The 16,701-nt window shown below is 35.8% G+C and overlaps 1 protein-coding gene across 3 annotated transcripts in view; it reads right to left on the reverse strand.

The window, feature by feature from the left end:
* LOC149774235 (uncharacterized) overlaps positions 1-16,434 on the reverse strand; it is a 71,692-nt gene extending 55,258 nt beyond the window's left edge. The window contains exons 1-3 of one of the 3 annotated variants that reach the window (XM_089945526.1): positions 16,163-16,434; positions 14,766-14,870; positions 3,651-3,723 (exon numbers count right to left, since the gene is read on the reverse strand). In XM_089945526.1, the coding sequence (XP_089801652.1) occupies positions 3,651-3,723; positions 14,766-14,864 (172 nt within the window). In that variant the 5' untranslated portion in view covers positions 14,865-14,870; positions 16,163-16,434. Of the gene's footprint in view, positions 1-3,650; positions 3,724-14,758; positions 14,871-16,162 lie in introns of those variants that run through there. The other 2 variants (XM_089945527.1, XM_089945528.1) reach the window with 2 other exon arrangements.
* Positions 16,435-16,701: the final 267 nt, after the last annotated feature.

Consider the following 16,701-nt stretch of genomic DNA (forward strand, 5'->3'; position numbering starts at 1 on the left):
ATAATATTAACACTGACCTGAATATAAACACTAACCATAAATGTTCAATATAAATATTGATATAAAATAAATAGAATAAACTGGAACAAAATACAAACAATAGCGTTTAGTCGAAATCCAGACAGTTAGAGACATGCAGCCATGGATCGTGGAACTAAACTATTAAATAATGGAATTAGTATCAAACAATGATAAAAAGTAACCCTGCATTTAAAAAAACTAAAGTTCCAAATAAGCATCAGAGATCGATTTAACGCACACCGTGTGCTAATGCTAGTACACACCGAAGAATCGAATAAAAAAATATAAAACTTATATTCGAGGGTGCTGCGATAATAAAACAGGCTCTGTGCAGTAAACTGTTCAACAAAACTGCAAAAGAAATGCCATCTCAATAAGCAAATAGATATTACAGAGAAAATAAAAACAAAAGGAACGAAAAAAAAGGAGGGGCATATCATATAATTAAACTAAAATTAGACAGAAAAAGATGTAAAACGGGTTATTAGCAGAACAGCATACGTCATTAGTTGTATAATAAATAGACCAAGTCATTATATGAAGTGATCGAAATACTGAAGAAAGAGATCTACGGGTCATACGAAATGAGTAGATATAAAAAGTTTGCAAAATAGTGCAAATAAGACTAGCGATTCAAGATCAAACAAAAACAGGTGCACTCAGAGATCAGTGTTCGGGATAGCTTATCCAGTACCATGCTGCACAAAACTGAGGGTAAAAGATTATATAAAACATCATATAGGAAAACCGATTAAACACTAAGGCAGATCAAAGACGGGGAGGAGCTGAAGGATCTCGATCAGCAAGAATACAGATTAAGACCAACAGAACGGATGGGAAATTATTACGTCCAAAGTTCATCGGTTCTGGCTACAGAAATCCACCAGTATTGAACTATATTTGCAAGACACTACTGCATACTCAAATGCAGTTTTTCTGATGAATGAGGAAAGTCTGCAAGATGATTTCCTAAATGAGACTAACTACATGTTAATTAAAATATTTGCAACTACAAAAAAGAAAAGGTCCGGGTTGAAACGATCAATATGATCTTCGACCAAATTTGCCAGCAACACAGATTCGGCTTCCCATATATAACAGTGTCATCCGAGAAGGAAGAAATAGCAAACGAAACAAGTGATTAACATTGATAACTTTAGAAATGCACTCTGCACTCTTGGATCTTGGAATGTCTGATAGTCTGCAAAGCCTTAAACACGCCGAAATGCATTGCCTTCAGTAATTTATCTTCCTGGATGCAGCCATTCAGGGCTTTTTGAATCATAACTGATGTCTTCTATATAGGTTTTATATCAAGATAGTTTTCTTAAGTGCGTAATTTCTCCTCGAGCGCTTATTATGATTCCATATTAAACACATTAAAGAATGAAGGACTCCATAATATAATATACAGGCACAGATAAACTGAAAGTGAGTATGTTTTCCAGACAGTAATATTTTAATAATACTCTTTAGATAGATTCTGGAATTAAAAAAAACTTGATATTTTAAGTATCACAATATAAACGAAAGATACACGGAGGTAACACTGTAGCAGTCGTGACATTTGCACGGCCTCAGGTGTACGGTACAAATCCTGCATCGTAGATTGAATCAAAAGAATGAATGGAACTGAATTGTTGTATATGGTGTATTGAACCGAACATATGATGATATATGAATTCATGTCATTGGTGCCGGAAAGTCTTTAAAAGGCTATTATACCAAATACGGACGACTCGCTATTACATACATCAATTAACAGCATGTACAGTTTCTGAGAGAACCAGCGCAAGAGGCTAGAGATTTTACATCTAGATACGTCTTCATCTGGGAGAAGCAATACTACAAATAGAGGAACCGATGAGTCTAGAGCACAATAATCAATAAGGTAAAGACGAAGTAGTGGTCAACATATATCAATTTTGTGCAGAGTTAGTAAGCATAGTGATAAAAAGGTGAATAGACCATTTAATATTTTCATGGAACTAAAATATTAAATAATGGTATTAGTGTCAAACAACGATAAAAGACCTCCTGCATTAAAGGAGTTAAAGTACCAAATAATCGTCAGAGATCGATTTAACGTACACCACGTACCAATACTAGTCCACACCGACAAAATCTAAGAAACAAAAATAAAACTTATATTCGAGAGTGCTGCGATAATAAACCGGTATCTATGCTGTAATCGTTTCAATAAAAACTGCAAACGAAAATAATGCCATCTCAATAAAATACAAATTGCAGAGAAAAAATGAACAAAAAAGGGGGTGCATATCATATAATTAAACAGAAATTCCACATAGAAAGATGGAAAAAGTGTTATTAGCAGAACAGCATACGTCGGTAGTTGAATAATGTAAACACCAAGTCATTATATGAAGTGAGTGAAATATCGAAGCTAGAACTCTACATAATGTCGTAATACTACAAATAGAGGAACTTCTCAGAGTAGAGCAGGAGCACAATAATCGACAAGGTAAAGATGAAGCAGTAGACAATATGTGTCACTTTTTCGCAGAGGTAGTTAACATAATGGTAAAAAGGTAACCAAACTATGTTCTGCCTTTATAAACTAGCACAATGAGAACACAGATACACCTTAGTTAAATGTTCTCCAGCTATTCACTTGCAACAATCTTGGAATTAGGAGGTGCATTGTACGGGCAAATGCAACAATTTTCTAACAAAAAAGCAAATAAATTTAAAACTGAAAAGATAGTAGACAAAGTAATAGTTGACCAAAGCGGAATCTGACTTACATTAAAAAGTTGAGGAAAGAAGGAACATGATAAATTAAGAACAGTGATTTTGCCAAATAACTTTAAATTTATGGAAAACTAGACGCGCCTAGAATACCGAATCTCTTGTTGGAAGCAATGGTATTACTATTATGAACTGATCTGTTATTATTATTAGCTTCCAACACTATAATCTACAATACTTGTTATTAAGCATATTTAGTGCATAAAGCTAAATTACCCTATTTCACATATACATAAAATTACTTTGACGATACTTGTAAGAGTGCGCCATGTTTTTAACGTAAAAAGTACTTTTTCTTACGAGTTCATTGATATACGCTGCTACAGCTTTTTTCTTGTTTCTAATAGTAACATACTTTGCACATATGTGCTATGTTCCTCAGTATAGTTTTAAATTGTATTCGTGTGTGCATCTATTGTCGAAGCGACACAAATCAAGTTCTGAAAGAAAGTTCCTGTTATTTTCTTGTGAAGTAACAACATTATTGAATGTCAGAATTAGCTCACATATACCATTGTTCACTAAGTCAGTTAATATTTGATTAGAGTCAATCCTAATCTTGTGTTTAAAATTCTTTTGTTTGTTTTTTTTTTTTTGGACATAATGTGAATGTTTCCTTTTCCTTGCCAATTTGTTTTCCAGGAAATTTTTTGCTCAAATAAAAGAGAAAGAACGAGGCGAGGAAAAGCAATATGCATAATATCTTCTTATAAATAGAAAGATATATATATATATATATATATATATATATATATATATATATATATATATATATCTTATGAAATAATATGATAATATCATATATTATATACCACATATTGAACAACTTATTAAAACGTAACTATAGTGACATTACCGACCTGTACACAATGATGCCAATAGAGTTACCGGTAAGAACACGCAGTAATGCAAGGGTTTGATCATCTTGTTAATCTAAAGGTAAGAAAAGGTCATTAGTACACGTGAACAGGCATATATTTTGACCTGCTAATTATAACGAGTAGCAAACGTCAAATTATCTTGCGTGATTAAATAAACAATCCCATACGAATTATCGATTTTCTTTTTACTTTCTTGTTTCTTTTTCATTTCCTCATTTACAGCTCCGGCGGCCCATTGATTAGATCGTCCGCCTCGGATGCGAGAGGTCTCTGGTTAGAACCCAGGCCGAGTCATACCAAAGACTTATACGAATGGTACTAACGGCTGCCTCGCTAGGCGCTAAGCATTAAGAGGTCAGTGTTACAACTGGTGTCAGCATAATGTGACTGGATGGGACACGATGCTAGATGTCTGTGGCATGATGCCCCAGTGTTAGACATTACTATAAACTGCCACACTGCAGACATCGCAGTGATATGACTGAAAAGTTGTTAAAGCTACGTTAAAGAAATACAAATCCAAATCTTTTCATCATCTATCGCTGGGTAAACCAACCAATCTGTTACAACAATAATTTCGTGTTCTACACAGCTGTTTAATCTTTCTTAGAACTGTTGTTTAAGGTTGTGAAATATTATAACTTTTCCATCAATAACAAATACACAAAATTATTTTTGACAGAGAAGGTTCCATTCGATATTTAACAAAGCGATTCCGTTCAGTACAATATTTATATTATAAGCAACATGTGCTAAGGAAATGGGTATGTATTTAAATGCATCATCTAAATACTATAGTAATAAAATATGTAATTTAATGCATTACGCAAGACCATTTTCGTACCAATGAACGATTGCTCAGACATACATATGCTGAATAATGAATTTTTAAAATCTCGGTATAATTATGCGTATAAAACAATTCTCCTTTATTTCTTGCCAACCTCGAATCTAGTGTAATCGGCTAAATGCTGTGCAATTGTATCTCTGTAATCCTCTCAATTTTGATTTTGCTCTTAAATAATTGTCATTTTTAACTCTCCTTATACACTTCAATGTTGCTCTTGTGTGAACTGGTTAACCTCTATGCAAAAGGCTAAAAACGGTAAATGACATTTAGTTTAGTTAATTTTTGTCTTACGCTTGTGTTTAATCTGACTGAGACAACTATAGAAGTTGCTGAAAGGATAACACTGGATATATATATATATATATATATATATATATATATATATATATATATATATATATATATATATATATATATATATATATATATATATATATATATATATATAATGCGAACATATTGTGATGACCAAATATGTAAGTCTCGCCAGCTTATGACTATTCCAATACTTTCACTTTTCTCTCAGGAGGTACAAACGTATGTCTATTAATTGCAAATGATTACTAATTATTTAAATACACTATGAATAAACCACATAGGGCCTAAAACAAATCACTTGTCCACTCATCTTGACAGGATGAACGTTTACTGGGCCTAGTAAAGCTTTACTAGATAATTGTCAAATGGCCAAATGTAGCTTTACACCTTAAAAATCATTATGAGTACATTTAAACCCTCACCAAGCGCTGAAGTTTAATGTTGCTAAACATTCAGGAATGCATCATTGATAAATAAAATAAACTTACTATGCCTACTTGCTGTCAATCTTGAACATGTTTCAATGGAAACGATTTATTTTTTGTGTTTTATTCTGTTTACTAAAACGGGTAAATATCATAAACATGCCACATGTGGTCATCTGGAAATGCACTTTTATATTTGAAGTGATCTGTCCATATATACTATATATCATCGACGACAATTTACTTAACGCGAATAATCATGTCATGTGCAGTGATGTGACATAATCGTCCCTTGGCCAAGTATGGCTTTACTCCTTGAAAATAAAACCCTTAGCAAGCGCCGAAGTTCAACATCGCATATCATTAAGGCATGCAACACTGATAAACAAAATAATCTAATTCGCCTATTTGCTGTATGTCTAGAACATGTTGCAATGGAAAAGGACTTATTTTTGTGTTCTTTTTTTCTGTTTGTTTAACCCATCTCTCAGGAAAGCTTGATACTAAAATGGGTACATATCATAAACACCCCGCATGTGTTCTACTGGAAATGCACGTAAATATTTCATTTGAATTGATCCTACTATATATCATCCATTACTATGTCCTCGGCGCGAATAATCTTGTAGTTTGCACAAATATGAAGCTTGACCAGCAAGATAAACCCTCCAATATTGTTTTCTCAACGCTGGCACAATAAAACATACGTTTACTATGTGACCCGACGATACGGAAAATGCCAAAAGTAACCCGGAAAAACTGTAATATGTTTAAGATGTTTCGCCGGTTGTCTTGCGAAGTCTTGCAAATGTTCCTTGGACCTGGTGTGCAGTAGAACCTTCATGGTGAGAAGAATTTTGGGACCCATGTAGCTTCCTCACAACCGACTTGAGTTGTGTAGGAAAAAAGTACCGCTAGATTTACGACACGAACGCGGACACGTCACACCTAAACGTGTAACCGAATATCAGCTATAGCAATGAATACAATGCCGAAAGAGGAGAATATGGATTTCTCATCGGTTGCTCGCCGTCAACATCAGGAGCGCCAAGACCTTGCGCTCTTTAATCACAGACTGATTGTATACATCGATGATATATACAACACCGATGATGAGTTCTTAGGCGCCTCCTATTCGTCGTGCAACCAATGCCACGATGAAAAGTGTGGTTCTAGATACAACCCGAGATTCACCTCAGTAGCATCGATCTTGACAATAAAGCCACAATTCCACCTGGCTGTTCGGACGCCAATCGCCGTGGAGGAATCCCGAACACTCAAGATCACATTCAACGAATGCGTGGTAAAGCAGTGGCGTACGTATCAACAGGCTAAATAGAGAGAGGATCTTTAAAATCTGAACTATGCGATCTTTAGCTTAATGTATGTTAATCTGAACAAGTCTTTGACGTTTGTAGTCAAACAACTATTGAAATAGAGAAAACGTTTACACGTAATTGTTCAAACCGGTTCAGAGATGTCGGAAACTTAGTACATGATAGTTATACAAAGAAACTTCGAAGCTAAAGTAGAACTTACGTGAACTATGAACCATAATATTCTCTTCTTAACATATATTATTACTTGGACCCTGCTTGAGATGTAGATCTGCATGGACACGAAGTGGAAATAATTTAGGAAATTCGTTTAATGGAATCGGCCAAATAAGAGGGTCTCTTGAGATCTTTCCAGTATAGATATTACATGAGATACATAATTTAGAATATGCGATCACCTGTCTAAATTATATTTATTTGTATCCCTTTCAGTGGTTTTGTATTTAGAGATCTGTTCAGCTACGATATTGAATTAGAAGAAACTGGTTCAGTTGTGTGTACGATACACTGTAAGAAGTATGGTTGCAAAAGATGGAATAATCATATGAAGCATATGGGCAGATACATAGTATTGCCCACATATGAGTGGAATGAGTCTATAAATGCAGGAATTGAAACTAAGCATAGCAATCAGAACATCGAGTAAAAATAAACTTAAAATCTTTAAGTGACAAAGAGTTCTAAATAATGGGCAGAAAACAAATTAAGAGTATATACTTAATTTAGTTTAATTGTAGATCAGCTAAATGAGTTAATTCCGTCCCATTTAAACAAATATACAGAGGTGATTACATAGCAACTGATATAATAATATATTTTGGAATGTTTTTACAATTCAGTGCAGGTTTAACAACGTTTAAACATACAGTTTTAAATGACAGATGAAACTGAGAGTAGCGAAGTTGAGCAACTACAACAACATCAAATGAGTAATGAGCAGGTCTTTAAATTTGTGTTCACGAAAACACTGACAATTCCTAATTACTGTGTACTGGATTGTGATCGTTAAATTTATTTCATGTATTACTTGATAGGTGGCGTAGTAGTTGGCACAGGTTTCGAATTGATATATGTAAAGATATCCATAATTAACTGTGGAATCCGACAGACAACCTGCAAGCAGTGAGTATGAAAAGCAAGTTCTAGAATAGTAGTTACAATATGTCAAAGAACAACGAATACAGAACTGCTATGGGGGAAGTTCCTGAAGTTCACAGTAGCAAATTGCAAGTGAAATAAAACCTGTATGCATTTCATTCCTCTGTCTTTGTAAGGTGTCCTAAAATATCGAGGGCTACGAGCTTCTCTTCTTCTTCCCCAGCAGTTATGGCTTGAAGTTTCGCTCGGCGCTTCTGGTTCTAACTTTTCTGCTTAGAGCACACGGAGCATGACGCACAATACTCAACGAATATTGTCCCGCATACAGGAACAATATTAACATATGCTCACTTTACTGAGGGTTTTGTAGACGCCTAAATATCTACCCGTAATCCATCATGGCGTTGCTTTAAGACTTCTCGCCGCCAGCTGTACGATACTACAAGGAAACCTTTAATTTCCTTGCCGGAACAATCTAGCCAAACTCTTACAAGCAACTCGTCTGAAATTTCTAAAAAAATATATGCCCTCCATGTCACATAACTTCTGCGCTATACCCATATACTTCTTTACAATATAGGTGTTACTGTGCTCAAATCCAACTAATTACTTGTGACAAAGTATTATATTGTCTCTGTATCTCTCCAAAGTGTATCATACGCTATCAACATAAATGTATTTTCTGTAACAAACAAAAGGGTTTCTTGACCTAGCGATGTCAAAACTTGGTCATAAGTTTCCCCTGTTTGGAAAGACCTCTATACAACTGTTGTTGTAAACTGGAAAGTGCAACGCTTCCATTCTATAAATAATTTTACTCTAATTATTACAAGACCACAAATCTCACGACTATCCAATTGTCTGTCAATTATTTTGGTTTGAGGACTATATTCGCAGCACCGACTTCTCATAATCAAGGAAATAATCACAAAAATCTAAGACGTCCTTAAAACGGAGCGCGATAAACAAACTCGCATATTCAAAATTTATTACATTATTTATATGGGGTGATATAAGTATTCACACTAAAGTAACATGGATATAGTTTGTAAGAATACGATAAATATATTGAGACATTTTGGAATAGACTAGCTCAGAATGTCATCATCAAGTGTCATTTGAACCGAGCGACATCCAACGGGTGTAGAATGGTTAATTACGGTCCTACAACCATGCCGCCTGCGGGATTCGAATCATTGCCGGCAGAGATTTGGGGCTTCGTAGTGCAATGTGCTAAATGTTATTGCTTGGCTCCTTGAATCGTTAGCAATTCATTGTGTTCACCTTTTTGGTTTGTCGCACTGAAGCGGTTTCGTCCTGATTTCTTTTCAGTTTCATACGTGGATACTGTCGAGTCGTCCTTTACTAGTATATACATTTCATACTACCAGTAACAGTTAAAGAAAACCAATATTATATCGTATTTCCCAATTGAAATAACTTAAAATTTATTTCCCTTTCAAATAGTCTTGGTCCATAGTTTGTTATAACAATGAAAAAGGACTATTTTGGTCAATATCCTTGAAATAAGTAAGTATTCGGATGTACGCGTGTGGAGAAAACTCTAATTTTGTTTTTTAAGAAGACGCTCACATTCGCTCTCTTAATGGCGACATGCATTTCAAAACAGCATTCAGTGCTTAATTATTACTGACCCTTCTAAAATCCGCAATTAACATAATCACTTCATTTAGAAAAAATCATACATATGCCTTTCGGTACAAAAAGGTCTGAATCCACTTAAAAGCAGATAATAAACACCGTATTTGTTAGCAATAGCTATGGAATAGTTAAAATTAGGCATACGGGTGATATACACCTTTATTTATAACGTATTCACGGTAACAAGCAAAATGGTTTAAACAGAAGGGATATAAGCCAATTTGTAATGCATTTGTGGGCCATTATTTCCCAATAAGTATGAAATACCAGTCTGAGAAAGAAAGTCACTTCATAAATAAAAGAGCATAATATCATTATACTTTTTTAAATTCGTCTGGATTTGTAGAAATACTATATATATATATATATATATATATATATATATATATATATATATATATATATATATATATTGCTTAATTTTTGCCTATTGTCATGATCAGTTATAAACTCAATAGTTGCCGATTTTCGTATGGACATGTTTACATTTCGGGGTAATTTTCTATTGGGTGATTAAGTCATGTGGGATGTGTCACCACATTAGTCAGGTGGGAGGTTTTGGGCCATATAGCCTTAATTGAATAGTGGGGATTTTTATCTGGATGCAGAAGCGAGTAAGTCATTCCTAAATCCAAATTTATTATTGTTCTTAATTAATTTCAGTATATAAATGTATTTAATGTTGTGTTTAGTTTTAATTTGAGAGGTCTCAATTATTAAACTTATTTATTAAAATATGTTGATAAGGACATTATCCCTTTAGCTGACGCCTTTATTGACCAGTCTTTTGATGAGATCAATTTCGCTCCTGATATTGATGACTCAAGAGGCATTGATCATGGACATTCTAATCTGGGTGACAAGACAATCACGGAAACAATATTCTGATATCTTCTGTTTATTTCAAAGGATTATTAGCGAAATGGAAGTCACGCTAGTGCCAGTTTGTGATTGTGTGAACCATGGGGTTCTTTTGAGATAACGGAGAGTAAATGAGGTACTCGCTGGTGACGTGTGGTCCATGAGATATCCAACGATTATTCCCAGGTCAAAGCAACGGGAAGTCCTTGGTCTAACCAATGAATCTCCATCGGATAGTCATTTATGTGATTCCTGTAAATACTATTCGCACGCTCGTGAAATCGCAGGAAAACCCTAAAATTGACCTTAGGCTCATCTGCAAACTTATTCCTGCATTTGACAAACCAATTAGCAGAATAATGGTATGCTGTGTAGTTCCTTCACTTAAGACTAAGTCAGTCAAGCAACATTTGGTGACCATAACGTGTGCTTCCAAGATTTCCAGAGGGGAGTTCCTTTAAGAAATATTAAACCAGAAACCATCATTAAATCTTTTTTACCATTACACTTATTGTCGTCCCCAATCTGTTTAATCTGATCAAGGGTAAAATGTTATATCTGTATTTTCCAGCATTGTATGAATCCGGCAACCAATATTTCAAATGTTCTGCCAATCACCCTGCAATCATGGCGCTTTGGAAAGATTTCATCAAAATCGTAAAAGTATGATACAGATCATATTGCTTTGATACAAGAAAATATTGTAATGAATGTGCACATTCGCTTTTTGTGAACCAGTTCATGAATCATTAGGACCGCTCTTGTTTCCAAGTGGTTAGGGCATCCGACTCGAATGCGGGAGGTCGTGGGTTCGACTTCCGGCCGAATCATACCATAGATTCATACTAATATTACATCGCATGGCGCTCAGCATTAAGAGGTTAGGTCTGGTCGGTCTGGTGTCAGTGATGCCCCAGTGCTCGACATGACTTTAAACTGCCACACTGCAGACATCGTAGTTAAATGACTGAAACTTTTTAAAGCTACGTTAAAATTCCAAATCAGACACACACATACACACACACACACACATAAGAATTATTTAGTCCTTTTGAACTAGATTTGTACATACTGTTTGTGGATCATTGTACGTAGCCAAAGCATAACTGCTTTGAACCAAATATACGTAGGTTAATATTCATGGCTATGTCTCTGATTTCAAATAAAAGTCCTCAAAGAGTGTAATGTAGAAATATTTAATCTTCACTCTAATTGTCTCTGTCTAACTTGATATCAAGTTATGACATAAATACAAAAAAGGAGGTTTCAGCCTGGTGGCAGAGTTCTGGCTATATTGCCGATATCAAAATTACCCACTGGCTAAGTATCATCGTTCAAACATAGGTAAAAAATACCGTAAGTGACTTAACTTATATAACCAGGAGGGTGATAACGAAAACAATTGTGCCATATAAATGTTAAGGAGTACTATGATATAGATACTAGTCTTGATTATCAACTCATTTTAGTCGTACCTGTCCCACAGTTGTGGATTTAAAAGATGGCGTTCGATCAGACTTTAGCAACGTTGCTTTAACGAGTCTTCGGAATTAAAAAAAAAATATTAAACATTCTCGATCAGAAACTTTCATATTTACAGCTACAAGAAGAGTGTGAATTAAAACAGCTGTTATGTGTCTATGAGCACTTGTTTCCAGATGTTCCGACAAATAAAATGTACCGTGACGTTAAAAGTGTCGATTCTACAGCTGTGAAACAGTATCCTTACATCTTGAATCCTATTATGCATGAATGTTTGGAAAATGAAACTCAGCATTTGCTGGAGAATGATGTTATTGTACGAAGTAAACGAAATAGGATTTCACTACGTATTCTTCCGCTGAAACTAGATAATACTTACCGTATGTGTACAGATTATAGAAAAGTAAACAGTGTCACCAAACAGAGTCGTTTCTATAACCACATATCGATGAATACATTGACAAAATCGGAAAAGCAAAATAAGTCACCATGTTTCACCTTTTCAAAGGATTATGGCAAATTCCACTCACGGAAAGAACAAAAAGAAATTTCGGCATTTGCAACTCAAGATGGACCATATGAATATTAAACCATTTGCATCTTTCTGCATTTAATAAACATGATTAAATGTGGTCTTGATAATTGTGACTCATAAATAGATGGCGTCACCGTCTACAACGGAATGTGCAAATATAGTTTAGAAACCGTTCATAATTACTTCGGGTTCAAGTTTGCCTTACTTGCAGCACATTTTTAGGACGTGTTAAATCTGTAGACGTTAACGTTAATCTTCTCACTGAATGTATTGCACATATCTGTGAAATGCAACTGATGCAAATATTGGGTAAGGCTAGATATTATCGGACACTTTGCTCAAATATTTCATAACTGATGTATCAATTACACATTTGTTGAGTACGAAAACCAGGCTTCATTGCTCTGAAAAATGTCAGCAGGATTTTGATAAACTAAAGTCCATACATAAGAGTGCTCAGTTTCTTTCAGCTCTAAATTTCAGTCAATCATTTAACATGTCTGTTGATATAAATGATGTAAGGATTGTTGGTGTATTGGTTGCAAAAAAAGCAATAAGGCAAGAATCTTCCAGGGTGCTGGCTTTGTTCAGATAGATACATTATACTTTCACAGCATTTTATTTTACAGATAACATTTTACATCATTACATTTTACATTATCTCAGTGTTAATTGGACGAAAGGCAAACGACTCTTTAAAACACTTATATAAAAAATCTACCTTTTCTAAGATTACACAACCATTCTACACACTTTACAGTCATAATATAATCTAAGAAACAATACAACCAAACACTAAATCGCAATCAGGGCTAGTCATACAACGTAAGATGTCACCCCTGATGTTCACACTTTTATGTTGCCGCCTTATTGCTTTTATAACGGCGTTGTGTAGAGTATTCCGAGGTCGAATAACATAAGAAAGAGACGTCAAATTTTCAGGAATATCTCACACACTTGGCAGCCCATATTGACTCTTTCCCGCACAATAAAGGAGTGTTGCTTTAGTCGGAATATACTTCCTCTAATGTCATTTTTCTAATACATTCAAAAATGCAAATTGTGACAGAAGCCACACACAAAATACACAAGAAGAACAAGAAAAGAAACGTGTTTTCTAGTTCCATTGACCTATAATTAAAGACAGAGAGAGATATCACACAGAGTGGAAAGTGTTATACCTGCATCCAGTGGTGCAAGCAAGCTGTTACGTTCATGTAAACCTTACCATTAAGACACAAATTATTGCCGGAATGACAGGGTGGGACGGACAGTATCATACCTGTAAGATTACAGATCAAACTCGATAGCTGTCTGAATCCTACATGTGGATGCATTATAATGTAGCTCGAAAACATCTAAAGGGAAATATTATCATGATACAGGTTAGACAATTTTTAAGTTGTTCCCTGTCTGAGATTCGAACCTGGGTCGGAGGGTTACGGCATTAACTGCCTTGTCTTGACGTGCCAAACGCTAGACATATCGATCATGCGCAAGTCTCCATTAGAGGCAGCAACATAATCATTGATATAAGCACTTTGTGCGTCGCAGCCGAACGAAGAGAAAACACTTACAGTCATACATATGAAGGCGTACAGAGATTAGTATAACTAGTGCAGATATACATCAGACAGACTGGAAAGTACCAAGCGTGAAAACTGAACCATGATGCATGCTGATATAGGGTGAAATAGTGTGTGATGTATCTTTATACTTATCTCTATACCCACCGACCGCTCCGGTGGCCTAGTGGTTAGAGCGTCCGCCTCGGATGCGGGATGTCGTGGGTTCGATCCCCGGCCGAGTCATACCAGAGACTTAAAAATGGTACTAACAGCTGCCTCGCTTGGCGTTCAGCATTACGAGGTTAGTGTTCGGACTGGTCGGCCTGGTGTCAGGATAATTTGACTGGGTGGGACATCATGCTACATGTCTGCGGCATGATGCTCCAGTGCTAGACATCACAACAAACTGCCACATTGCAGACATCGTAGCAATATGACTGAAAAATTGTTAAAGCTAAGTTAAAAATCAAAATCACATCACATCACATCACATCTATACCTACCTATTTCATCTTACATCTACATACATGTATTTCTTTGTATAATCATTTTGTAAACACTGGGGTTACATACGAGTTGATTTGGGGTAGTGGGCGCCCGCACATAGGGGCAAGGGGGAGCCTTCCCCATCCCGATTTCGCTTTATAGTGAAGTCTAGCACTAGGGCATCATTTCGCAGACATGTAGCATGGTGTCTCGCCCATTCACATTATCTTGACACCAGGCCGACCAGTCCTAACACTAACCGCTTAATGCTGAGCGACAAGCGAGCCAGCTGTTAGTACCATTTTTGTAAGTCTTTGTTAAGACTTGACCGGGGATCAAACCCAAGACCTCCGTCGTATTAGGCGGGCTATCTAACCACTAGGCCAACGGAGAGAGAGAGAGAGAGAGAGAGAGAGAGAGAGAGAGAGAGAAATATATAGAGAGATATAGATTTAAAATCGATACCACTGACGATCTTAAACTGTACACTTGACGGAGTTTCCAGTGCTATCGCTGGATCCAGTGGTGCAAGTAAACTGGTACGTTCAGGTATGCCGTACCATGCAGTCATTTATTACTGGAATGACAGGGTGAGAGAGTCGGTACCATACAAGTAAGAGATAAAATTTAATTACATATCTGTCTGGATCCTAGATGAGGATGCGTGATAATATTCCTTTAAAGTATATAAATGGAAATAATACTATCATAAATGTTAGAAACGTTTAAAGTGGTTCCGTATATGAGATTCGGACCTGGATCGGCGGGATGTCTGCGTAACGGACGCACACAAAAACGACACAGTCACAGCGACTCCGCATGACAGAAATCAAGGCTTGTAGAAATTAATATAGATAGGTGCAAATAAATACCAGACAGAGTAGAAAGCACTATCTGTGGATACTAAACAAGGATGTTTTCTAATATAGGGTGAAATAATGTATATTTATATCTGTCTCTATACCTATATATCTCTGCTGACATGTACATACATGTATCAAGTTGCATAACCATTTTGTAAACTCTGAGGTGACATACATTTTTATCTAGTGGATATAGACGCCGACACATATGGGCAAGAGAGTGGGAGGACCTCCCCCACCCCAATTTGACCTCTAACCATGTTTTGTCCTACATCTGTAAAACGTAAAGCTGACCACTGCGTATTTTTCCCCACCCCCAAATAATTATTTAGGAAATTACATTATACTTCAAAGCATTTTTTTACATACATAATTTTACGTCAGTACACTTTACCGCAACATTAATATAGCTACATGTAAAGAACTGTATAAAACACTTTCATACATCAATCACCTTTGCAAGGCGGACATAACAATTACAAAATGGGCTGACATGCATAAATATATCGAGAGAGAGAGAGAGAGAGAGAGAGAGAGAGAGAATATACACTAGACAGTTTATAAACTTTACACCAGTCGGAGTGGACAGTGCTATCAATGTTTCCAGTGGTGCAAGTAAGTTCGTACGTCCAAGTAAACCATAAAATGAAGACATGTATTACTGGAAAGACGGGGTGGGAGGGTCGGTACAATACCGGTAAGAGTTAACATTTAATTACACAGCTGCCTGAATCCTACAAGAAGATGCGTGATAATATATCTTCAAAGTATCTAAATAGAAATAACATTATCATAAATGTTAGAATACAAATGTAAAGTGATTTCCTATTTGGAATTCGAACCTGGGTCAGCAGGATACAACAATAATGGCGCACCAAACTATATATTCGTCGATCATGGGCACATTGGCAAGAGAGTCTGGAAAATTGTCCCTTATATAAGGAAGCGTCCTTAGATGTCGCATAAGCTTAGGTTGGTAAGGAACGAAACGTTATGTCGTACTTACCACAAGCAAGCCCCTATGTCATTTTCACACAAGATTCACTAAAAGCGACGTCCCAGAACGAAATACTTCCACTTTAATGTATACACTTTACATGCATTCCTCGATAAGTTTACTGACAGTTGTGACAGGTATGTTTGGAACATGCACCCGATGTGTGCGTTGGTAAAGTCAATAATACCTATCACGACAAAATAGTCGCTTGAGATAGTTGGACACTATAACATTCAAACGACTACCTAACATTGGTGCGGTTCAATACGTATGAAATAATAACTAACAGTGTGTGCATGTATTGATAATATCATGTCATTGTAAACGTTAGTGGAAAAACAGACATGTATGTATAGATATATATATTCAAGGGTCATATGACAAACTTGGCAACTGTTCAATAACTTGAAACTTAACGTTGATTACTTGATTGTGGGTTTTACGGTGCACAATAACTGTAAGACAATCTAGCGCTACTGAAATGATTACATGATACAGATTTATATATTAAAAAAGGTTTGTTTACCAACGAGTGACACAAGTACAAA

This window comes from Sinohyriopsis cumingii, unplaced genomic scaffold (assembly GCF_028554795.1).
Source record: "Sinohyriopsis cumingii isolate HCF-2022 unplaced genomic scaffold, ASM2855479v2 utg000360l, whole genome shotgun sequence".
NCBI classification, from domain to species: domain Eukaryota; kingdom Metazoa; phylum Mollusca; class Bivalvia; order Unionida; family Unionidae; genus Sinohyriopsis; species Sinohyriopsis cumingii.